Source organism: Doryrhamphus excisus, linkage group LG12 (assembly GCF_037039965.1).
Source record: "Doryrhamphus excisus strain RoL-2023G ecotype Guam linkage group LG12, RoL_Dexc_Guam_v1.1, whole genome shotgun sequence".
Classification (NCBI taxonomy): domain Eukaryota; kingdom Metazoa; phylum Chordata; class Actinopteri; order Syngnathiformes; family Syngnathidae; genus Doryrhamphus; species Doryrhamphus excisus.
In genome coordinates this window covers 3330653-3356474 of record NC_136368.1, presented here as the reverse complement: position 1 = coordinate 3356474, position 25822 = coordinate 3330653, and the positions used below count along the sequence as shown (strand labels likewise).

Sequence of the window (25822 nt, the reverse complement as noted above, 5' to 3'; positions counted from 1 at the left end):
GTGAAAGTTGTTCCTGAGACTGTAAAACACGTAAGAAACCCCACCCATCATAGCTAACAATTCATCTTTAAGTACAAGACGCTGTAGTTTAACACATACGTATGACAGCCTAGCTAAACAATGATGACGTCATTCATATAGAATGGCCATCTTCGGCTAAACATGGCAGCTCCTCAGGCTTGGACGGCGTGAGTGCCCCCGGTTGCCATCATTTCAATAGATCAAAAAAAAAAAAAAACATCCACGACATCTTCCTTACGCAGCAGAGAGGGGAACACCTTGGATGTCTTCATTCAGCGCCTGCGCTACTTCCTTACGGCTGACGTCACACACAGCATGGCGGTCAAGGTGACTCCGTCACTACTTCTTATCAGTTATTAACTTAAAAAGGCGCTCGCTCGGCCATGTGTGTTCCGCTCTCGTCCACGGAGACTGTGGCGCTTTAGGGCGTCTTGCCCCCCTCCAACGCTTTAATTCCTCCTCGCCCACCCAGGGAAAGTCGTGTCTCTGCCGGCCTCAAGCAGACGTCTCAAGACGTATCTTGTTTTCGCGGCTTGCTTCCACTCACTGAACGCTTTGCTGTCGTCTGAAGGGTTGTTGTTGCTAGCTTGATTTTGTGCTTTGTTTTTTGTTTTTTTAATAGGACATCTTTGTCCAAATCCGAGCTAAATAGAAGAGCCAAAACTTCACTAATGAACCGGTTGGACCACTTTTGCTGTGTTCAAGATGCTAGTGTGTGAAATAATAAGTCAATTGTGTGTTTTACAGGTGCAAGCAACGAAAAGAGCCGACCCCCATGACTTGAAGGCAGTTTTCCTGAAGGTAGGACCACTCTTATTGTCATAGTTCTTATTTGTAGCAAAAACATTGTTTCAGTGGGTGTGGATGGGTCACATAGTTAACGTAAAGGTCACACTCATGCTTTGACTGGTTTCGGAGCGGCTTCGACACCATTGTTGTTTTTGGTGGACATTTTTAATTTTTAGTCTTTAAACTACGTTCGCACAGTTGGGTATGATGGCCGATTCCGAAGCTTGTAATTTTTGTGGTCCTTTTTGTGTGATCCGATACTGGCTAAAGTTGAGGCTGGCATAGGTGATACTATGCAAATATACCCAATGTGGCAAGACATCATCAAGCATAGGTAGTGATGGGATATATATATGATAATACACAACATGAGAAAAAACAAAAATCATCCCGAGTGTCTGAAGTGTCAAAAGTATGCCTATTTTGATTTGAGCATGACCAGCTCGCTTTGGGAATCTTCAACGCCAATTTCAAGGATGTTGTGCAACGGGGGGCAATATTTTCGCAACCAAATGATTCCGTGTATGACATTAAGAAGAAGAACGAGGGCAAGAATTTGGGTATGGAAGTTCATAAGCCAATTGCTGTCATCGTCTTTTTGGTATCGGAGACACGGACACGCGCTTCTTCACGAACACCTGATGATTGTGCTACAAAGTATCGATATTCAATATTATTATTACGCGCGAACGATGGATCTGCCCGATCGATCGATAGCGCTGTGCCCGAGATGGATACATCGTTAGCACACAAATTGATTGATTTCTGCGCTCGCGGTGGATATAACTGCCTTGCGCTGGAGACCGATGCTTTGACACTGCGCTGACGATATAATGACAATCGTTGATCTGCTAATTTCATACAATGACAGGGTTAGGGTAAGGGTTAGGGGTTAGGGTTCACACTCCCCCCGCCGAAAATGGTAAAGTGAACTGCTTAACAATTAATCAAAGATTTGAAATTTGCATGCATTGACTTCTTGTTGATTCAAGTAACAACGCTCGGTGCTGCCATCTGTTGGCATCTAAACAAACTACACACATCCATCCCGAGGCGCAGTAATATACCATCGATCGTGAGCGCACAAGTCAATCGATTTCTGCGCTAACGATGAATCCATCTCGGGCGCAGCGCTATCGATCGGTCGCGCAGATCCATCGTTGGCGCGTAATAATAATATTGAATATCGATACTTTGTAGCACAATCATCAGGTGTTCGTGAAGCAGCGCTTTTTAACGTAGTCCTAGCATAGAAGTGTTTCAAATGTAGTTCTTCCCTGAGATCATATTTCTCCTCTCTTGTAGAGAAGTATTGGATGACATTTTTAGCTAATTTGTTGTTTTTAGCCTTATGCATTATTTTAGCCTTTTGAAGATAAACTATATCAGCAAGTTGAAGTATTTGTGATTTTAGAAATAAGGAGTTAGTATGTTCTCTGTAGGCGGCATTATGAATTATCCTTACTGACCTTTTTTTGCAGTACATTTAGCGAGTGAAGATTGCTTTTATAGTTATTAGCCCATATTTCCACACAATAAGTAAGATATGGTAGAACCAGAACCAACATACAATTTGAATGCTCTCCAATCTGTTGCATTTTCTTAGTTTTAGTTTCAAGGTCAGTCAATACAGTACAGATATATGAGATATTATCAGTATTTCAAATTGGGGTGCATGAGAGAAAAAAAACTGAGAAGCACTTTACCTTTATGGCAATGCAGGAAGGTAAGTTTTGATGACCTTATTGCGTGCTAATGTGCATACAGTGTTTGGTGTTGGCGTACAACCACAAGTGAATTCATGCTAGTACACGGCGTATTACCACACACATCATAATGTTTCTTTGTGGAACACGAGCCGGTCCGTGGGTCAAACAGGTCGGGGATCACTGTGATACTGTAGACCAGCTGCTCACATTCTGATCCAGTCTGTGAAGGAAAACTCATCACGTTTTAGTCATGGAAGAGCCGCGTTTAGCTCGCCACCGTAGAAAATGTTTGTCAAGGAAATAATTGCGAACATCAGCGTTGGACAGAGTCTGTGTTGCTTGAAGTGAGACACTGCAGCATCGAGTGTGTTTTCACACACACGCACAGTTTGGAGTGTGAACTTCCTGAAAGTCTGCACGGCCCTTTCTGCAGCTCGTCATTCTGCCATGAGAGGACGGGCTGTGTAATTTGTGATACACATTCAGGTGAAAGAGTTAATTACCGGGAGCGCTTTCTGACTGCCTGTGTAATTTGATTAAGAACTACTTGAGGCCTACTGTGAGGGTGAATGGAAACAAAATAATAACGCCATGGAGAAAAGGCAGCACAGCAATAAATTGCGTGGAATTAATATTTTCACTTAACATGCTAATTCAGCACAGCGCAATGGATGGCGGCGATGAAAACACTTGGCTTGGAGGTCTCCACCCTCGCTGCTTTCTGTTTATCTGCAGCTCTTTCTGTCTTTCTTGGCTCAGCCCCACCAGTCGGGTCTTTCTGCTATGCCAGTTCATGCCGTGCTTGTGTTTCCTCGGCTATCTCTGCTCCAGCCTGAAACTCAACCCCGACTCTAAAATGGACCGCGAGTCTTAATGGCTGGGGGCATAGTTTTGCTGTAAACTGTTTGCTCCTTCAGGGTCGGATCATTTTTAGTATGCAGGGCCGACAGTAGGGGGATCACACTTTTTCAGCCTGTCAGCTACTTTTAAAATCTACCCCCTACTGTAATATATTGAATATTACGTTACGTATGACATTATACAGATTAATCTAACATTAAAAATAGATTTGATAACCGATCATTCAAAAAATGATTACCTGTACATTGCATGTGAGCAAACCAAGCGCTCCTTTTTTCTCCTGCCTGGGGCGTTAACGGCCTGTTATAACTTCCCCTGAGCTCACTTGTAAACAAACATTGACTTTCTGAGGAAGACATTTTGCGTGTTAGTTGCAACAGGAAGTGACGTCGGCGACTTTTAATAACAGCCCTTGTTAGAACTTTCAAAGCTGCGCTAAAAGCCAGCTGTCAAGTCTGGTGCTTGTGTGTCTCACGCAATAACATTAAAATAACATTACTGACACCAAGTGGCCAGTGTAGAATACTACATATAATCTCAACATCTTTGAATGCATCTTCTGAATGCAAATAATTAATTTTTGGACTAATAGGCCATAAAATGCCCACAAAACTGAATGATTTATTCATGAATATATTTTTAAAAAAACACTGATATGGAATGGGATTACTGTATTTCTGTACTGTATTACTATATTGCTGTGGCCCAGCAAGGTGAACTGTATTTGGGTATATGCTCCGAGCAGCCGGTGTGACGCCACGGAAATCACAAAAACCTTTTGCACTTTTTGAAACCTCGCAGCGCTTGCGTTTCGGGCGGGGCTGCTAAGGTTTTACGTGGGCTTGATGGTGTCCCCCCCCCATCGCAAAGTATTTGCTACAACCATCAATGTTTGTTTACAGGTAAGCTCAAGGGAAGTTTGGACAGGCTGTAAATGTCACTAGCAGGACAAAAAAAGGAGCGCTTGATTTGCTCACCCCTGTTTAAATGATCAGTTATCAAATCTATTTTTAATGTCATTGGATTTATCGGTGTGACCTCATATCATCCCGTGACATCATAGCTTCCCAGGCTACTTTTTGTGTGAGTGTTCACATTTTGGTTCAATTCCATATTGTTTGACCTCAGGGACGTTGGGCTTTACAGGTGCCACGCTGTTTGGCAGTGAGAATCTAAATGGCTTTGGCACCATATCCTGCTCTCTATGTACTTGTGGTCTGACTGAGACGGTTTTTAATATGGCAAAGAGCAAACTACTTTTAGGAGTGAGAAGTGGCGACTGCTTCGTTTGGAACAGCTGTAGGGGATCGTTTAAGGTTGCCCCTTCACTGTAAATATGTCACTGTTGGGTAGCGGGACATGACATTACAGCTAACTTTGGAAGAACCTTTAGGAGCTCATGTGGGACATCATCAAAGACTTTTTTTTTACGTCGTAACATTATGAGAACCAAAGAATAACCTATGCAAAAACAAAATATGAATAATGCCCTTTTTTTTTTTTACCTGCATCACAAAGTTGAGACACAAGGTGTTTTGTTTCTTGAAATTTATTTATTTTTTTTCAGAATATATATGTGATGCATCAAAGATGCATACAGTCTATTCACACAGAATCAACCATTAGTCCTGTGGCAATTCACTCATGTTGGCCACACTGTTGCTAGACAGAAAGACACCTTGTTTATCCTGCTCAGCCTTTGGCCACCATGATGATTCTAAAGAAGAAAATGCATGAATATAAAAATGAAGTCGTACAATATACACGGCGGCTGTCCTCAGGTGTATCATTGTGTTGTGTGCAGTATGCCAGCGTGGTGGAGGATGGAGAGCATTACATGACACCCAAAGACTTTGTGCAGAGTTACCTTGGTCTGCACACGCAGCCGCAGCATAATCCCAAAACTGTGAGCCTGATAGCCGGCGTGGCCGACACCACGAAGGATGGGTGAGTATTGGCTCCCAAACTGGGTGCTCCATTATGTCATTATTATCAATGTATTTTTAAATATTTTAATTAGTTATTAATTAATTATTTGGCTTCTCACAAAATTTTTAGTTAATATTTATAATTATATTATTATAAAGTATAATAATTATTTTAAAATATTATAAGATAACATTATTCCTTGTAATATTACAGCTTTATTGCCATAATAATATAACTTTTTCCCAACCTAATTTTCCAATAACACAACAACTTTAGAAAATTACAACTTATTTTTTAATCATTCTTCTTCAACTTTCATTCATTTTCATTTCAATTGAAATCATTTTGTATTTATTTTTTTAGGAATTGTTTTTTTCTTATTACAGCTTTATTGCCATAAAACACCTTTTTTTTTCTTGTCCTGTAACAACTTTTGTTGTGTTTCTCATGTCCTAAATAGTTTTATTTTCAATTTAATTTATTATTTTAATAATTATATATTTTTTCTTCAAAATATGAAATATTTTAAACTTGGTATTTTTTAATTATTATTTAATTAATTACTGCTGCTTTTCCCAGTTTTGGTGAATGTTTTAAAACGATCTTGTTTAATTGTAATTTGAGAATTACCACCCCTCCCCAATTTGTCCACTGCTGTGTTAGGACCTTCAAATGATGAAAGTCTCCATGTTCAGTATACCGTATGGATTCCTCTTTGTGTTTGTCCCAACAGGTTGATCTCTTACCAGGAGTTTCTGGCCTTTGAATCAGTTCTCTGTGCCCCAGATGCCCTGTTCATCGTTGCCTTTCAGCTCTTTGACAAGACTGGCACCGGCAACATTTCATTTGGTACGTACAGCACATAGCACATCGTACGTAGTCTTCTGAAATATCATGCTATTGCTGTATTCCACTTCATATTGGTGAATTTAGGACTTGGTTATTAATGGACTACTATGGAAGAGCATGCAACTCCACACAGAAAGCTCCAAGGACGACTGAAACCCAGAACTTCCTGTAAAACCGCAGGAAAAAATATCATTCATTGGTTGCAGGGTCCAACTGACATCATAAAACCCTTAAAGGGACAGTGCATTTTATCATCCTTATGAGACATGAACACATGTTCTTCTAAAGATATAAAAACTGCTAAAAAGAGGCATCTAAGAATGCACATAAAGGGACACACCCAAGCCTTCTGGAAAAACCTCCAAAAAGCACCGAACAATGCTCCAGTTATGTAATGTGATCTGCATATGCGACATTGTTATTATTCTTAATACCAGCAAATAACTACTTTACAGCACAGTGACCGGCTAGCTACTAGCTTCACCACACACTCGCTCAGCAAAAGGTAAGGCTACATATTGGAGCTGGGTTTTGGGTGATTTATTGACAATTGTCTACAGTCCCTTAGCCAATCACAACATTAAAAAAAAGGTGACCGCAATGTAGCGAAGGAACACCGTTTGTGGAGACCACTTTGTTTCTATTTATCCTGCGGTCTACTGACTTATTGATGTGAAAGTCTTTGCTGTATAGAAATTTTGGTTGATCCCTGGTTTCTGCCTGGCATTTCACACTTTCAGAGAACGTACGCGACATCTTCAGCCAGACCACCGTCCATCATCACATTCCCTTCAACTGGGACTGCGAGTTCATCAGACTCCACTTTGGCCATGAGAGAAACAAGCACCTCAGCTACACAGAGTTCACCCAGTTCCTGCAGGTACAAGAACCCAATACATTGTGTGCTGTGGAACCCTGCATATTCGCCGTTTCAGGATCAACACCTTAAATGCAGATCACAAAAGCCAATCACCTGTAGCTAGCACCATTGTAGCTGCAGCCATCCCTACGCGCAGTGGCGTGTCTTGGGTAGCGTCCGACTGCACGAATGATTGGATGAACACACGTTTGTTCATGTAGGTTAACATAAGGTTAACATATTCAGTTGTCATAACAACACAGAATCCGAGCTTCATCTGCCTTTGCAGAAAGCCAGGGTGGTTCCAGGGGAGACCAGGGTTCAATTCCACCCTCGGCCATCTCCGGATACTACGGTTTCCTCCCACATTCCAAAAAAATGCTAGGTTAACTGGTGACTCCAAATTGTCTATAGGTATGAATGTGAGTGTGAATGGTTGTTTGTCTATATGTGCCCTGTGATTGGCTGGCGACCAGTCCAGGGTGTACCTAGCCTCTCGCCCGAAGACAGCTGGGATAGGCTCCAGCACCCCCTGCGACCCTCTGAGGATAAGCGGTAGAAAATGAATGAATGAATGAAGAATAAGAAGTCCATTGTAATGAAACTGCTCTTAGCGCTGCCACCTTGTGGTCATTGCAGTATTGCAGCACACCTAAAACTTGAAGCGTCTTTATAAATGGTTAGCGGCGCATCCTATCGTTGTTTCCCAAAGTAATCAGCAAACACTGAGAGAATTATCGAACCACAATCCGCTGATTAGATTATGAGAAGCGGCGCAAAGAGGAAGTAACAGCTGGATATTGCCGCCACGTTGCTCTCTTGATGCTCCGGTTACATGAGCCCTGACAGCAGACTTTGGCCCCCGGGTCAGCTCCCCCTCCACCCCAACCCCTGCATCCCTTTCTGATTGCACGCTTGTCATATTGAATCATTTGACACACACCTGCCAGTCGGCTCCGTAAGCGCTCCGCTCTGCTGCGGGATCAGGCTGCTCGGGCCGTGCTTTCCATTAGTCTCCAGAGAGGCTGGGTGATTACCAAAGCCAGTGTCTCACTCCGTCACATCACATGACTTTCACATCTGTCCCAACGCTGACACGACTACCTTTTTTTCCTCCTCCAAGCTTCCATTTCACAGCTGACTTATGATGTGCTGCTCCTCATCACAAGGGAACCCTCCGTGGGCTCCTTCTGTTGGGCCTGAGCCTCTCCTGGCTTTCTTCATCTCCCTCCTTTTTTGCTGCAGGAGCTGCAGTTGGAGCACGCCCGCCAGGCTTTCGCCCAGAAAGACAAGGGCAAAAGTGGCACCATCACGGCTCTGGACTTCAGCGACATCATGGCCACCATCAGACATCACATGCTAACTCCGTTTGTGGAGGAGAATCTGGTTTCTGTGAGTCAAAAAACAGGTTACTGTTTGTAAGAAATGGCATGGGGGGTGTCTGATTATTGGATAATTGCAATGTCTAGAGCTTTCAAATAAAATTGACATTAAAATTAAAGGGGACTCATGGATCCCATGAGATGTTCATTTGGTTCAAATAAGCATCAGGCAGAAGTGGTTGGAGTTGCTTGATTCCCGGCCAGCAAGAGAAAAATATTTAGACGTGTCAACGGCATGTCACACTGAACTGCCAATGTTGCTACGTAGCCGAATATCCAACAACCAAGGTGAAACTGACTTTACCAATATGCAGAGTGACGCCTCTTGTCATCCAGCCTGTGCGGTAAAGAGACACACATGCATATGTCAATTTATCCGAGCCAGCAAAATTAATCGTTCGATGAATTGATTAGTGCTTCTCAATTATTTTCCATCATTCCATCATAGTAAAATGTTTTTTTTGAAGTGTCTAATTTTTAAAAAAGATAAATTCCAACAGTATTTAAGTGTCTTTTCGCTGGCCACTTAAAGCAATATGGCATTGACCTTGACCCCCTGTGATGTACCGGGTGAAGCGTGTTTTGGCGTGTGACAGCCGTGTTTTCTTCTTTCCGCAGGCCGCCGGAGGAAGCACCTCCCACATGGTGAGCTTCTCCTACTTCAACGCCTTTAACGCCCTCCTGAACAACATGGAGCTGGTCCGCAAGATATACAGCACCTTTGCCGGCACACACAAAGACACGCTGGTGACCAAAGGTAGTCCCCGTCTGACCCGCCGACACGCCACCACTCACCCGATTGGACTGAATGCTAACAATCGGCGTGGGTTTGTTGTGAGCCATGTATGTACAGGAGCTGTGTGATCATGTTTAACTGTCTTGACAGAAGGGGGTGAGTGACCACACAGGGAACATTTTCTGTAGCGCTAAATTACAAAGGTAAATGGAAAAGCCGGTCCTCGGATCACTTCCCTCTTCCATGTAGATCTGTATACCTGCTCGTCGTGCTGTCAGTCACCGTCTACTCCTCAGTTTTGTTTCCTGTTCAGACTCCCGTTTCACGGTCCTCCCCACTGTAGTATTTTCACTTTGTATCAGCAAACATACAGTATATCTTATACATGAGATCCCTGCCAAAAAGCACTTTCATCATTCATACACCCACAACATTTTTGGACTTATGTTTGACACATGGCTCGCTCCTTCGCTTTTAATTTGCATCAACATTTGCAATAATAGTGTGCGTCTCTCTTCAATTATCGACCACATTTCACCTATCAGATGTACTGTACGCAGTACTCAATTAAATATAGGACTCATTTCAAACAAATAAAATAAAGACAAAGTAAATAAAACAATCTTCCTAATGGTTTTGGATGTTGTTTTAAAAAAGATATTTGATTTTCTCATTTTTTAGTAATATAATGTCAAGACATTTAAACAACAAAAATAAATGTTAAAATATTATTTTTAGTGTCTTTGACGTGCACTAAGTGTGTTTTTTATTATTTGATTTTGTTTTAGTAATATAATATATAGTAAATATAAACAAAAATATATACCAAACAAAAAAAATAAAAAAAATTTAACTAAAAAATTTTTATTTTTATAACAAAAAATAAAATGTAAACAAAAATATTTTAAATTAAATAACATGCATTATTAAGTGTCTTGGATTTTTTTTTTAATTGTTTGGTTATTGGTTAAAAAAAAAAAAAAAAAAAAAATATATATATATATATATATATATATATATATATACACACAACTATGGTGCGTTCAAGGACAGCCAAACAAAGTGTGAATTCTCCACGCTTGATTTAAAAAAAAAAAACATTGAGTGAAGCACAAAGACATAAACATGAAAAAAATTACGGGGCTTTTTAACAGCGGTATCACATAATTATAAATTATGAACCACTTATGGTGAATAAGATTTTCAGAGAAAAAAACTTACCAAAAATGGTGACCGAGGAATGTGCAGGGATCCACTGTATACGACTCAGTATGTTGGCGTAGTTTGATATATCATAGCTTGTGTTGAGTGGTAGAAAGCATGCCTTTGCAGCACTGCAGCAATGGAAAGACAGAACCATAGTTGGTAGGATTACTGCATGGATGCCAACGTATTCATATAATGATGTAGAATTAAAAGTAAAAAATTACATATTAATTATCTACTGGTGCTGGAAGACACGTACAGATATTACGTAGCTCATAGGCTCTCCCTGCCACCTTTTTCTTGGATAATCTGGGGCTCAAATAATCCTGTGTGTTGACTTCCTTTTGTTTTTTTTTTTTTTGTCTTTTTAGAGGAGTTTGTCCACGCTGCCAATAAGTTTGGTCAGATCACGCCAATGGAGATCGACATCCTGTACCAACTGGCTGGTCTGCACACTCACACAGGGTAGGTTCCACATCTCATCAAAGATGAAACGGACATTTTATTTCACCAAGTAACCTTGTATCATCGTATTTATTACACATATCCTTATCAAACCCATACTGATAAGTCATATGATGTCAATAAGTTTTTTAAAAACATGTCGATGTAAGTATAGTTTGTGCACACCTGGTAAGAAGGACTGGAAGAAATGAGGATGTGACCAAGTGTACCTGTTGATTTGTCCTAATCAAATATCATGACAATACTACTATACATCAGTACTACAATGAGAACCAGAGTATAGAGGGGGAGGAGACACCTGCTGTGGCCCAACAAGGTGTGCTGTATTCGGGTGCACACCCCGAGCAGCTGGTGTGCCGCCACGGAGGTTTCCGCCAAATGTTTTTGCAGTTTTCTGGCATAACCTCATAGAGAGGAGAAAAAGGAGCAATTGATTTGCTCACCTGCACAGTACGGGTAATCTCGCTTCATTGGAATTTCATATTTGAATTTTTTTTTTTTTAAAGTTACCGAATTCATTCATTCATTCATTTTCTACCGCTTTTCCTCACAAGGGTCACGGGGGGTGCTGGAGCCTATCCCAGCTGTCTTCGGGCGAGAGGCGGGGTACACCCTGGACTGGTGGCCAGCCAATCACAGGGCACATATAGACAAACAACCATTCACACTCACATTCATACCTGTGGCCAATTAACCTAGCATGTTTTTGGAATGTGGGAGGAAACCGGAGTACCCGGAGAAAACGCATGCACGGGGAGAACATGCAAACTCCACACAGAAATGGCCGAGGGTGGAATTGAACCCTGGTCTCCTAGCTGTGAGGTCTGCGTGCTAACCACTAGACTGCCGTGCCGCCCAGTTAGCGAATTATCATCAACTAACTATGTTGTTTCAACATCAACACAATAAATACGAGCCTTATAGGAAAGTGCGTCATTTTCAGCTTTCGCAGTGTTTTGACCGTAAAGCCAACAGTTATCGGCAATTCCGTGGTTACTTGACAAGAAGAACGTCTCCAAGCGTTTCCAAGGAGTTGTGTATGGAGCATTTGGGAACAAAACATCTTTGTCGTGGTGTTCAGCCAGCTCTCTATCAAATCTCATGGAAGCTGTGACTTGACTGGCCTCATTCTCTTGCTTCTCCTGCTTCTGTGAAGGCGCCTCAACCATGCCGACATCGAGAGGATAGCCCCGCTGGAGGAAGGAGCCATGCCGTACCACCTGGCCGAGGCCCAGAGACAGGTAGTCTGATTTGATTGACAGCTCGTATCCTCACGCTTTTTATATGCCACATTCTCCTCCTCCGTCTCTGCCAAGTAGCAAAAAAAAAAGCAGAGCAAGGAGGATGCTCTGTAAGTGAATGAAGCCGAGAGCCCGCGTTTTCCTCCCCTTGTGAAGTGCATTACTTAAACTCCCAGATGAAAGTAGAGCAATTACACTTCTAGAAGAGGAATGGATTGTTGCACCTCGCAGTGAAAGGCTCTCCCGTACGCTCCCACTGCCGTCTCACATCTGGGAGGCTGATAAAAGCCAGTGCGAGACGCAGGGATCTTTAGCAAGGCCTGCTAATGGCATGATGGAGCTGGAGGGGGTTGGGGTGTTGAGGGGGGGTTCCTGAGGGCGGCTGTGAGAGAAATCTTGCCTTTGCTGATAACTCTGTGGTCAGCGCTTCCAGGCCAGCGGTGCTCTTGGGAAGTCTCAGAGGTCTGGAATTTGATTCCTGCGGGGCCAACGCTCCCATCCCCAAAGGCCTGCCCTTTTGCGGATGTACGCTAATTTTTCAAACCTTTGATCAAGTCCCGGATCTTGATAGCATGCAACTCTGCATCTGGCGCAGGGAGGAGTCGTGTCTGGGAGAAGTTACTCCCCACTTCAACGCACATACACGCTTGTAGATATTTATCTGCTCGTAGGACTAATCTCTTCTCCCTGTGAAAACAAACCTTCAACATCAGACGTCCAGCCGAGGAAGAAGGCCGAGAAATGACACCTTGTCACGGTCAAAGTACTTTAGCAGACACCAAACTTACAGGTTAGACTGCGTGAAGATGCGCTCTACAGGAAGTAATCCATTAGTTTGTGCTGTAATATATATAATTATATGTAATATAAGTGTCAGGGAATTACATAATCAGCCCCGCAACCAAAATAGTCAGATTTTTTTCCCTCCTTTGTGCTGTTTTGTGCAAATAAAATGCTTTTTTTCTTGAGTTATTACAGATTATTTTATCGGTCAAGCAGTTTTTGCAAAGTTATTGCATTTGTGCAATAAAAATGAGTTTGTGCTGTCCTACGTTTAGAGTTAACTATTGAGTTAATTGTGCTGTGTTAGTTTTTGAGTTATTAAACTTGCAAAGGGCAGCCAAAGTTCACCCAGCCCCCCAATTTCTCTAAATAAGTTCCACTTATTTGTGCCTGACCTTTGACAGCAGTCAATCATTTGTGCTGTTGTGTGCAATAAAAGTGCTGATTGTGCTGTGCTTGTTTTTTAGTTATTAAAGTAAACGGTCAACAACCAAAGTTCACCCCCCCCCATTAAACCACATTAGTCCCATTCATTTGTGCGGTTTTGTGCACATAAAATTATCATTTGTGCGTCCTTAGTTTTGGAGTTCTTACAATAATTCATTCATTTTCTACCGCTTTTCCTCACGAGGGTCGCGGGGGTGCTGGAGCCTATCCCAGCTGTCTTTGGGCAAGAGGTGGGGTACACCCTGGACTGGTGGCCAGCCAATCACAGGACACATATAGACAAACAACCATTCACACTCACATTCATACCTATGGACAATTTGGAGTGGCCAATTAACCTAGCATGTTTTTGGAATGTGGGAGGAAACCGGAGTACCCGGAGAAAACCCACGCATGCACGGGGAGAACATGCAAACTCCTATTACAATAATTAAAAATGATTTTACAGTCAAAGTTGATCCTTACCCCCCCCCCAATTTGCTCCAAATTAAACTAAAATCGTCTCATTCGTTTGTGCTGTTTTGTGGAGTTGAAATGACCATATGTGCTCTCATATTTTTAGGGACTATTGGCGGGGGGCAACTTCACACTGGTGGTCAACCAGAAGTGAATGTTTGTGCTTTTTCCGTTCGGATTAAATGGGAGCCAATGGGAGTTGGGTGAATGTGTTTGTGCTGATTTGTGCAAATACATTTTGGGAGTTTTTACAGAACAACCAAAGTTGCCCCAGCACCCCACTTGCTCCGACTGAAACAATAGTCCCATTCATTTGTGCTGCATTTGTGCAATAAAAATGAGTTTGTGCTGTTCTATGTTTAGAGTTAACTATTGAGTTAATTGTGCTGTATTAGTTTTTGAGTTATTAAACTTGCAAAGGTCAGCCAAAGTTCACCCAGCCCCCCCAAATGAAACCAAAATAGTACCAGTCGTTTGTGGTCTTGTGCAAATAAAATTAGCGTTTGTGCTGCCATACTTTTGGAGTTATAGTGGGGACGTAGACCCCCCCCCCCCGACATTCTCAGAATGAAACCAATATAGTCTCATTCTTTTTGTCTTTGTGCTGTTTGTGCAAATAAATCAAATGATTGTTTGTGCGTGTATGGTAACAGTGCGGTGATGACACACCGGCTTTCCCATCATGCATCATGCTGAGTCATACTTACTGTTCTCATCCCTCGTCTTTCCCCACGCAGCACGATCACGAAGCGTCCCGACCCATCTGGCTCCAGGCTGCAGAGTCCGCCTACAGGTTTGCTCTGGGCTCGATTGCTGGAGGTGAGTGACACGTCTGCCTCGGGTGGGGTGAAGGTGGGGGGGGTGTAACACTACCCGTCCAGACGGCTGAGCCAAGAGTCCAGAGTCTGGCCATTGTGCTGCAGGGCGAGGAGCCGTGATCTGAGGCTCCTGCATTGTGCGGCCACGCTGCCGTCGGCTCCAGGCTGTCGTTGGGAGTGGAGCTTTGGAATGACACCAATCTTCCGGAAGCGCACTCCCTGGAATCTTTGTCTGATTTTACTGGAGGGAACTGATACAGGGACGCTCATAACTAGACCCGAGATAGGAGTAGATTTTTAAATCCATCCACCAGACTGGATGGAACCTCCACATGTTAATGAGTGGTTAGTCACAATCAGGAGTGATGGAGCAGTGCTAGCCTTCCCTCATACCAATACAGTGGACCCCCCCCTGCTTTTCACGGGTGTTACGTCCGACGCCCACCAGCAAATGACTTCTTTGGCTTAGTCATTTTCTAATATACTGCATATTTGTGTGTTTTGTAGCCACCGGTGCCACGGCTGTGTACCCCATTGACCTGGTGAAGACTCGCATGCAGAACCAGCGGTCCACAGGCTCCTTGGTGGGGGAGCTCATGTACAAGAACAGCTTTGACTGTGCCAAGAAAGTCCTGCGCTACGAGGGCTTCTTTGGATTCTACCGAGGTAAACCTCGCCATTGCACGTGTGCGACACACACCGCTGTGCGGCGTACACACCAGGAAGTGTCAGGGCGCTAATGCGGGCGGCGTGCTTTGCTAATTGATACCAGAGAACTTTTGGTCTCCTGCTTGAGCGGTGAATAAAGAAACACCCAGGGGTCGCCTTTTCACGATGGGGAAGGCGAGCCCCCGGGGGGGGGACAATGAGCAACAGAGTCCATGTCGCGGTCTCGCTTAGACCGGATGCTGATAATGGTGACACACAACACCCCCACCCCGGGGCGCTTCACGTGGGAGAAGTCAAGACTGCCACCTACTGCTGCATCCCATCCTCTTCCTCCTCATCTGAAGGAGGACCCGGGCAAGGCCGCTCGCCTGACTTGCACTCGGCAGCTCCTGCACCAAACCTACTTGATAAAGCCCCCCTTCTACCCCCCTGTGTCCAAACTGCATCTTATTTTTCGTACTGTTCTTCCATGGGCGACTATGAAAGAGTCAATCTATCCCAACCGTCTTGGGCGAGAGGCGGGGTACACCCTGGACTGGTGGCCAGCCAATCACAGGGCACATATAGACAAACAACCATTCACACTCTCATTCATACCTATGGACAATTTGGAGTCGCTAATTAACCTAACATGTTTTTGGAATGTGGGAGGAAACCGGAGTACCCGGAGAAAACCCACGCATGCACGGGGAGAACATGCAAACTCCACACAGAGATGGCCGAGGGGGGAATTGAACTCGGGTCTCCTAGCTGTGAGGCCTGCACGCCATCCACTCGTGAGGATAAGCGGTAGAAAATGAATGAATGACTATAGGGGTGTTATTTCATGTCTAGAGGGCTCTAGGAATGTTAGTGTATTTAGTATTTTTAGTGTATAAATGATATAATAAATTGTGTCGTCACCTTCAACTCTGATGTGGCCATGCTTGGGAGGTGATTCTCTTCACATGTTGTACTTCCATTCGGCCATATTGTACTGAACGGCCAGGACAGATATGTCAGATATCTGCCACCTTCCTACAACACAATAACTACCATTTCTAGTTCTATGGTTATCAACACAATTCTCATCTTTGCCCTCACTGGTACCCCTCTGCTGGGCATTACAACTGAAAGCCAAAGAAAAATCACACCGCTAGCCGTTGTCTATGCATGCATGGTTTTATGTGTGTGTGATTGTATGGAAGTTTAGATTGTTGTGGCTGACGCTGAGCCAAGATCCAAAATCAGCATTAATTTCAACTTTGTCTCTGCCTGCCACGCATCCTAATGGTTTCTATGAATAATATTTTGCAGGTCTCCTCCCGCAGCTCATTGGCGTCGCCCCGGAGAAGGCTATCAAACTCACGGCAAGTCGTTCCTCTTTAGAGTGCGGTAAAAGTTGCAGTGAATGACTCGCAGCGTGGATGGGAAAAACATGCACGCCGCACGCGAGCGCTCTTTGCAATCAAGACGCGACTGCCTACCACACGTTCATCTTAATGCTCGCCTATCAAAGGTGGGATTGTGTCTCATCTGCCCCCCCCTTTCTCATCCAGACGAATGATTTTGTCAGAGACAAGTTCACCACACAAGATGGTTCCATCCCTCTGGCTGCAGAAATTCTAGCTGGTGGATGTGTGAGTACAACTTTAAACCCACAACCTCCACAGCTTCATGTATTTTTTTCTTTCATATTTACCCTGGCATGGCACCATTGGATATGACACTAGAGTACACTCCTGTACAAATAAATACATATACAGTAATCCCTCCTTTATGGCTGGTAATTGGTTCCAGACCCCACCGTGATAAGTGAATTTCTGCCAAGTAGGACTCCTTATTTATATAATGGAATATTTTCATAGTTAGAGCATAGAAAACCTGTTTACCACCTTCTAAGTATGCTTTTTACCATTATTAGAGCCCTCTAGACATGAAATAACACCCCCATAGTTACCTTTACACTCCTATTACCCAATATAGTAGAAATAATAAGAGACAGAAAACCTGTTTACCACCTTCTAAATATGCTTTTTAACATCAGAGCTTTCCAAACATGAGATAACACCCCTATAGTCACCTTTGCACAACTATTACCCAATATAGTAAGAGAAAATGAGACAAAAAACCTGTTTACCACCCTCTAAATGTGCTTTTTACCATTAGTAGAGCCTTCTAGACATTAAATAACACCCCTATAGTAACCTTAACAGTCATGACATGAGAGACATTGAGACATAGAAAACCCGTTCAACCTTCTATATTTGTTTTTTAACATTAGAGCCCTTTAGACATGAAATAACACCCCTATAATCACCTTTACTACTATTACCCAATATAGTAGACATAATAAGAAAAAATAAGACATAAGACTGTATGCTCGCGTGTGTTGCTGTAACATTATACTGACACCTGGTTACCAGTGTAGAATACTACGTATCATCACAATGTCATTGAATGCGTCTTCTGAATACTTTATATTTGGATTTTACTTCATATAGCCATTTCTAAGCTTGAAAATGATGCATATTTTTGGCCAACCACAGCATGATTTATTATGTTTTGAAAAATGAAGATAGAGTGAAGCCGCAAAATTCAAAGTGCAAATTGTTCAGGGGATTACTGTATATGAAAATGATCATTTAATGCGTTGATTTGATCATTTGATTTCCATTGAGTCATCCGGTTGTTCATGTGACAATTTACAGTATTTATGGTGGCTGTTTTGACTCCTATGAAGCTAAATTAGGCAACCAAAACAATGAAAACAAAGCTCTCAGCACACTGATAAAGCTATGAATACCTCACTGACCTGTCAATCAAAACAGAGCGTCATTATCTTTGTGAAAGGATGCTTTTGTTGTCAATTGGGGCTAATTGTGTTTGTGGAATGCAAGCAGCGTTTCCTGCCATCCCCGGGCCGGCTGAAGGTTCTGAAGGGAACCAGGCCGGCCACGGAGAAGAGGAGCACGGGGTCTGTGGGGTCCTGACCCCTGGCAGGGTGTAATTGGAGCGGAGGCCCTGCGGGGTCTTGGATGAAGCCGGTTTTTGCTCATTTGTGATTGAGTTTGACAGCGTTGGACGTACCTGACGCTGCAGGCCCAGCGACACCAGTGTGCTCCGGCACAGGGCGCTTCCTCTACAAACGTGGAAAGCATCCGTCCCGTGTTTAGATTTAGAGGAGGGCTGGCCAAGCGTTTCCAGTCAGGCCACCTGGGGAAAGACTGCATGTCATATGGGTGGAAAAGCCCATTATTAATATAAACTTCACTCTTCAGTCAATATTTAAACTTTCTTCTTGTAATATTATGACTTTATTCCCATAATTTTTCCCCCAAAATGTGTTTGCTCCTCATATTGTGACCCAAAAAAAAACATTTAGTCCTAAATATTTCAAATTTATTCTACTAAAATGACTTGTAAAATGTATTGTAAGTCGGGACGTCCGATAATTATCTGCATAAAGATGCAATATCGGTTTCTATCATTATATCACATTTTTTCACAATCATGAAAACTGATATTAAAGAAATGCTGTATACAACACACATGTTCATTCCACCACAGGAAATTGGAAATTGATAGTTGGACCAGTTTTTGGCAAAAAAGCCAACATCGGACATCCCAAACTGTAAGACTTTTTTTTCTCTTTTAGAATGCAACTTTTTTCTTTTAATATCATTTTGTTTTTATTATCGTTTTTTTCCGTTTCTGCTGTTTATTTTAAAAATTTTCCATGTATATTCTGATTTTCTTCTAAAATTATTTTTGTAAATGTTTCTTCTAGTATGACTTTATTCCCTTCATATTTTGACATTATTCCCATCTTTATTCCCCTGTAATTTTTGTTTCTCATATGACTACCACTTTAACTCTAAGCTACTAAAATGACATTTTTCCTCATATGACGACTTTATCCTTGGAGAATGTAACTTTTCTTTTAATATTTGTACTTAATTCTTTTCAATATTTCAGCTAATTAAAAAAAAAATATATTTTTCCAAATATTTCAACTTTCTTCTGAAATAATCTTCATATATTTTCTTCTCACTATGACTCAGTCCCATCATATTTTAGCTTTATTTCTATAATATTACAACTTTTCCCCCAAACAAAATTTTCCAAACATTACAACTTGATTTTGTTTGTCATGATATCACGACTTTAATAAAATAAATTAAAATGTGACTACAATGATATTTTTCTCATATAAACTCATTATGAGTTTATTCTTGTAAAAGTTGTAAAAAAACAACAACAAAAAAGACATCTTCTGGTTGTTATGTCTTAATATTATGTCTTTCTTTAATATTTAAACTTTGTGCTCCTAAAATGACGTTGGTTTTCCTTGTAAAATTCACACTTGTTTTTGTCTTAGTATTTTGACTTTACTCTTAAACTACTGACTACTGATTAGTGTGTTTTTGTGTAGTTGTGTGCCACAGGCTACTTTGAACCGCCTGCTTTAGCGCCTCCAGAGTTTCACCACAGCCTGTGGGTGCTTTCGGCTTGCCTGTCTTGTGAGAGGCTGCCAGATGATGGCTGGCATGGGAGACGTGAGGAAGATAAAAGCGAGGAAGATGAATGCAATCCGGATGCCCCCTCCCGCTCTTGAAAAATGACTCAATGCGCTGCGCCTTTTTTTAGATCCAGCTCGGATGTTTACAGATAAGACCCCTGCCCCAAATGTGACCAGCGGCCATCCTGGGGCATGATTACTTTTTTGGGGGCGGGGGTGATAAATGTGCCCGAGTCATAGGGCGTCGCGCCTCAGGGGCGGATGCTCGTCCGGAGCCCGAGCCGGCCAGGGGGTGACTCAGCGTTCCTCCCCCCACCCACCCCCTCGGGAATGAGGGTGAAATTGGGAAGTGTGCGGGGCGAGGCCGGGCTGCAGGAGGTGCCTGGAGGGGGGGGAGGGCAGGAGGGCAGAGGGCCTGTGCCAGGGTCACAGCCTCGCGAGGATGGTCTGCTCTGACCTGACCCCTGGCACTCCTCCATCAATGCCTGCTTCTTTTCCCGCCGAGGCCGACGTTGACAGCGTGAGATGAGAGCAGCCATGAAAAGTCACTTTTGTGTCCCGTCAGAGGCAAACGCCGACACATGCGTGCCACGTCTATACTCACTTCTCATCATCGCGTCCTCTTCCCGCAGGCTGGAGGCTCCCAGGTGATTTTCACCAATCCTCTGGAGATCGTGAAGATCCGCCTGCAGGTGGCAGGAGAGATCACCACCGGCCCCAGGGTCAGCGCCCTCAACGTGATCAGAGACCTGGGCTTCTTTGGCCTCTACAAGGTGGGTCACCATGTCCGCTCGCTGTCATGCAAGGACGAGGACACACACACATCAACACATCAACAAAGACGATAAAAAGTTACATGAGCATCAAGAACTGAAAAGGGAAGGAACATACATGTAATTATCACATACTACAGTATTAATTGGCCCTGTGTCAAAGCCCAGGGCAGTGATACTGATAAAATATAGAGTCCAGTATCAGCCCCCGTAGCTGTCCACTCAGAACGCGCTGCTCTGGTATCGTGCCCGTGAAACAACCAATCAGAGAACAGCGCACGAGCGTTTGTTTTGCTGCCGTCTGTGCTCTGCCAACATGTCAGCGGTTAAATAGTAAATGGTATAGTATAGTAAATATTAGTATAATAGTAAATATTAAATAGTACGTGATAATTACCTTCGGTCTCGGTCTGATACTGACACTTGGGGGCATGATACTGGGCCTGATACCAGACAAACCATGTGATGATCTTATTATCACATACTATTTAATCATGATCTTATTATCACGTACTATTTAATCAAAAGACCATTTTGTTTCCAGAAAATGTTCCGTTTATTACATGTATTATATCTAAACAGTGCAAACACAACAATTGCAAAAAATATTTCAACAATAATATTTTATCAACAGTCTTATCTTATCAATGTCTGACAATTAAAGTTCCATTAATCAAGTTTGGGTTTTTTGGTGACTGGAGAAGCACTAGGCACTAAGCACTCGTGCGCTGTTCTCTGATTGGTTGTTTCACGGGCACTATACCAGAGCAGCGCGCTCTGATACTGATACTGGACATGGTTAAACTCTATATTTTATCAGTATCACTGCCCTGGGCTTTGACACAGTATCATTTCAGCATTTTCCCGTATCATTCATGGGCGGTTTCTAGGGTACAGGGCCAATTAATACTGTAGTATGTGATAATAAGATCATCACATGGTTTGTCTGGTATCAGGCCCAGTATCATGCCCCCGCGTGCCAGACACTTGGGGGCATGATACCTGGCCTGATACCAGACAAACCATGTGATAACCTATAAGTATAATAGTAAATATTAAATAGTACGTGATAATAAGCTCATGATTAAATAGTATGTGATAATAAGATCATCACGTGGTTTGTCTGGTATCAGGCCCAGTATCATGCCCCCAAGTGTCAGTATCAGGCCTGATACTGGGCCTGACACCAGACAAACCATGTGATAACCTATAAATACGTAATAAATAAAACATAAATATGTAGGGGTTCATGATGATTATCAGGCTGAAATGAGGCAATTATGAGATCATGACTGTGATTGGCTGGCCACCAGTCCAGGGTGTACCTCGCCTCTTGCCCGAAGACAGCTGGGATAGGCTCCAGCACCTCATGAGGATAAGCGGTAGAAAATGAATAAATAAACAAATGTATTGCCTGACAGCGTCAATCCATACTAATTCATTTTTAAAGGCTTTTTTTTAATCTATTTCTTGTGGTGCCTCTCATGGTGTACTCGTACTGTACTTTATATGCTGTGGCCATCCATCCTGTTCAACATGACATACTAGTTGTACGCTGCACGTGCACGTCCACATCGATGGAATGGCAATGGTGAGAATTTCAAATAGAAACATCAAACGTTGCTTGGTGCTGTTTGCAATTTTCCCAAACACTGAACATGCAAAGAAGCAAATGAGCCAGCAAGGACTCTCTGCTACTGACTGCTGCTGCTGCTGCTTTCCGACATTCTTGTGGATTTTTCCTGGCATGCCTAACTGTTGTGCAGCCATTGTGCATTGTGAGAGCGAGAGAGAGAGAGAGACGGATGTTTCTCTGGAGGCCATGCTCCGCCTTGAAGATCTTTGGCTCCATCAACATGACATGTGCCTTTAGGTGAAACAAGACAGACCACTTCATCTTAAAAAAAAAAAAACTAAATAAAAGCACACCAACTCCTCTGCTCAGTAAGCAAATCCTGTGCTCGTAACCCTCCCCCCCCCATGCTCAAAAAGATGTCTTTCTTTCCTGTCAGGGAGCTAAAGCCTGCTTCCTGCGTGACATCCCCTTCTCAGCCATCTACTTCCCCGTTTACGCCCACACCAAAGAGCAGCTTACGGATGACGAAGGAAGGCTGGGGGCGCTGCAGCTGCTCGCTGCTGGAGCCATCGCAGGTATACAAAACCCACGGAACACGCCGGGGGGGGTGGCTCACGTCTCACATTCTTGCAGGCATCGCTGGCCACAAACGTTAGGCACACCCGCGTGATCTCATGACATTCACCACATGTTGGGGGTTTTTTTCTACCTAATTATGCATTTTTGGCCTTGTGCGACTTATACTCCAGTACAACTTATAGTACAGAAAATCCTTTTTTTTTTTTTCTTAATCATTTCCAATATTTGTAAGTGCTGAGCTAAATATTAGAAAGTGTCATAGAGATGTGCTGCACTTCTTCATGACGGCAAACTTTATACTTTGACACTGCTAATCAATCAAAGAAAGAAGATTTTGGTAAAAATGTGACACGGTGCAGGCGTACCTTGACAATGTGACCACCAAGCCGTCTTCTTGGGGGGGGGGGGCACAGGTCAGTCTATCTTCAACGTGACGCCATCTTCATTCATGTGCTGTCTGTCCGTTGTTCCTCCAAGGTGTCCCAGCAGCGTCCCTGGTGACCCCCGCTGATGTCATCAAGACCAGACTGCAGGTGGCGGCCCGTGCGGGCCAGACCACGTACAACGGTGTCATCGACTGCTTCAGGAAGATCCTCAAGGAGGAAGGCTTCAGGGCCTTCTGGAAGGGCGCTGGAGGTTCGTACACACACACATACACACACACACACACACAATGTACAGTTTAATCACCTCTAATAAATAACACAACTCTAGAAGACTTTTTATACAAAATAGTATCATCATAATTCCTCTTCTGCTGTTTGCCAACTTGCTAAAAACCTTTAAGACACTTTTTCTAGAGCAGCTTTTGTGTGACACAACTGGTACTGGGGTGTGTGAGTGACTGGAAGAAAACCTCAGAGTTGCAGTTTTGCAGAACATTAATTTGAAGAAGGTACAGTGAAAAATAGGACTGGACAAACCAACTTCTTTGAGTCGCAAAACAATGCAGGTGCATTTTGAAACCTTAATATTATTAATTGTTGATATTGTCAACATTTTTTGAGACCAAATAAACCACAAATGTTAATATATCAATAATAATAATATATCATAACAATGCAATATTTCCTTTAATATGTCATCTTTCACTTTTATAAAGTCGTGGAATTTGTGACATAAATTTTGTACCAGGTAATTGGTACCGTCTGTGAAACATTTGCAGCATTTCAAGTGTAGTCAAGAGCAGCAGCAGCTGTACTTACTTGGCCGACCAAACGTCTTAATGAGTGTCGACTGTCGGGATGACGGCGCTGCATGCCGATGTGTGCTGTCATTTCTGGTGAAGAAGGAACACCGGTGTTGAAGCCACACCCACTAAATTCAGAGAGAAAAACATATGCACATATGCACAATATATAGGCCACACCGGACTATAGACTGCAAATGTCTGTCAAAACAATGTACTATGACACACGCACACGAGTCCATGAGGACCAAGAAGCTTCTTCGACAGGAGCCAATCATGAGCTTGGACATGGCTGCTGTGTAGTGGCAAGACATCTCACTCTGTTCGCCGTTCTTCTATGGTGTACCACTGCTCTATGAAGTGTCTGCGCTGACCCAACACACAAAGTGAACCCTCTTCCTGCCAGTTTGGAGGCGACAAAGGAAAACAGAACATTAAAGTGCATTTTCATTTATCATATGATTAACTTAATTAAACTTAATGAAACATATCTCTGCTTTCCTTCAGCTCGTGTCTTCAGATCGTCGCCACAGTTTGGCGTCACCTTGCTGACGTATGAGCTGCTGCAGAGATGGTTCTACATCGACTTTGGCGGACAGTAAGTACCCCGAACGCGTTCACCTGCCTTAAATACGATCCTGACCGCGCCTCCTTCCTCCTCCTCAGTCACCCGTCCGGATTGCAGCCTGCTCCCGTCACGGACACCCTTCCTTCCGTCACCGGAGACCACGTGGGCGGTTACCGTCTGGCGGCGGCGACGTTCGCCGGTGTGGAGAGGAAGTTCGGCCTCCATCTGCCAAAGTTTAAACCTTCCGGGACAGCGGCGGTGGCGGCCACCAACACTCAGTGACAAGCGTGTCTGCACGCGCCTCCAAACGTGACTTTGACAAAGCTGCATGAGTATTTTGGCGTTTGTTACGCAAAGCTTACTGTAATTCACTCGTATGTCTTGTACTTCCTTCGGAGGAACACTATGACTAAAGATTGTTACGGAGTTTCTATGGTGAGCAAAGAGCTTGGGTGTGCATGTACAGATGTTCTCTTTATTTTCAATCTTAGGCAATCATTTAAAAGATATTTATTTTATTGGAATAAATCCTTTTAAACTGTTGACACTCTGTTTGACATTCTTAAAAGGGACCCTTTTATGTAAAATTGTTCCAACAGTAATATGTGTCAGCCTCGACTCTCTGTTTAAATCATATGGCACAACTCAGGCACAGTGCAGGCTACGGGATTACTGCAGGAACATAAGCCGGCCAATGCTAGCATAGCAAACTACCAAGTTAACTCGTTAGCCTCTCCAATTTACTTTATCTAAACACAAGATTAAATGTTTCAAACAGAACGGGGGAAGAAGGACAACAAAGCAAAAAAAAAAAAACTTACCACTTCCACATGGATTGAGAGGAGAACCTTTTTTTCCATTTGATCTCAGACATGGCACGTCAGCACGGATCTTGCTGGTCCAGTAGCCAGCCTCCAAGCAGTGTGAAAGGTCATGTAATCTAACAGGTAATCTAACAGTGACCACGATACTCCAGATAACTTGACTTGCAATCATTTTTGACGGAGTTAGTGTGCATTCACAGTGGTGTGAAAAAGTCTTCGCCCCCTTCTTGAATTTTTTTTTTTTTTTTTGTCACACTTTCAGAGCAAACAAATGTAAATATTAGTCAGTGACAACACAACTGAACACAAAATGCAGTTTTTAAATGAAACTTATTAATGGAGGAAAAAAAATCCAAAGCTACATGGCCATGTGTGGAAAAAGCGATTGCCCCCTACAACGGGGTGGGCAAACTGCAGCCAGCGGGCCACATCAGGCCTGCAAAACATCTTAAACAACACAACACGTAAACACACACATAACCTACCAACTACATCATGTGAGCATACAAACATGGACTCGCAACACCCATGCCAAGCATATAGGTTTGGATTTTTTTTTCTCCCTTAATAAAGTTTAATTTAAAACCTGTGT

General features: G+C 43.1%; 1 protein-coding gene and 1 long non-coding RNA gene across 5 annotated transcripts; one reads left to right on the top strand and one right to left on the bottom strand.

Moving 5' to 3' along the window:
- Positions 1–212: 212 nt before the first annotated feature.
- On the top strand, positions 213–24949 carry LOC131135380 (electrogenic aspartate/glutamate antiporter SLC25A12, mitochondrial-like). 4 transcript variants are annotated; one of them, XM_058081123.2, is made up of 18 exons: positions 213–348; positions 769–822; positions 5185–5327; positions 6043–6158; positions 6899–7038; positions 8263–8409; positions 9018–9156; positions 10713–10806; positions 11963–12047; positions 14471–14552; positions 15059–15217; positions 16517–16569; positions 16759–16839; positions 20354–20494; positions 22507–22645; positions 23127–23285; positions 24346–24436; positions 24505–24949. In XM_058081123.2, the coding sequence occupies exons 1-18, from the start codon at positions 337–339 to the stop codon at positions 24686–24688; spliced, it is 2019 nt and encodes a 672-aa protein (XP_057937106.2). In that variant the 5' UTR covers positions 213–336; the 3' UTR covers positions 24689–24949. The 4 variants fall into 4 exon arrangements, with proteins under 4 accessions (XP_057937106.2, XP_078651493.1, XP_057937108.2 ...); XM_058081125.2 differs by lacking the exon at positions 213–348 and adding an exon at positions 358–593; XM_058081124.2 differs by lacking the exon at positions 213–348 and adding an exon at positions 358–700.
- LOC131135383 (uncharacterized) lies at positions 10286–23277 on the bottom strand. The gene is made up of 4 exons (XR_013629611.1): positions 23015–23277; positions 20326–20515; positions 18290–18415; positions 10286–10469 (listed from the first exon to the last, which is right to left on the bottom strand). It is a non-coding gene; the product is annotated as an uncharacterized LOC131135383 (long non-coding RNA).
- Positions 24950–25822: the final 873 nt, after the last annotated feature.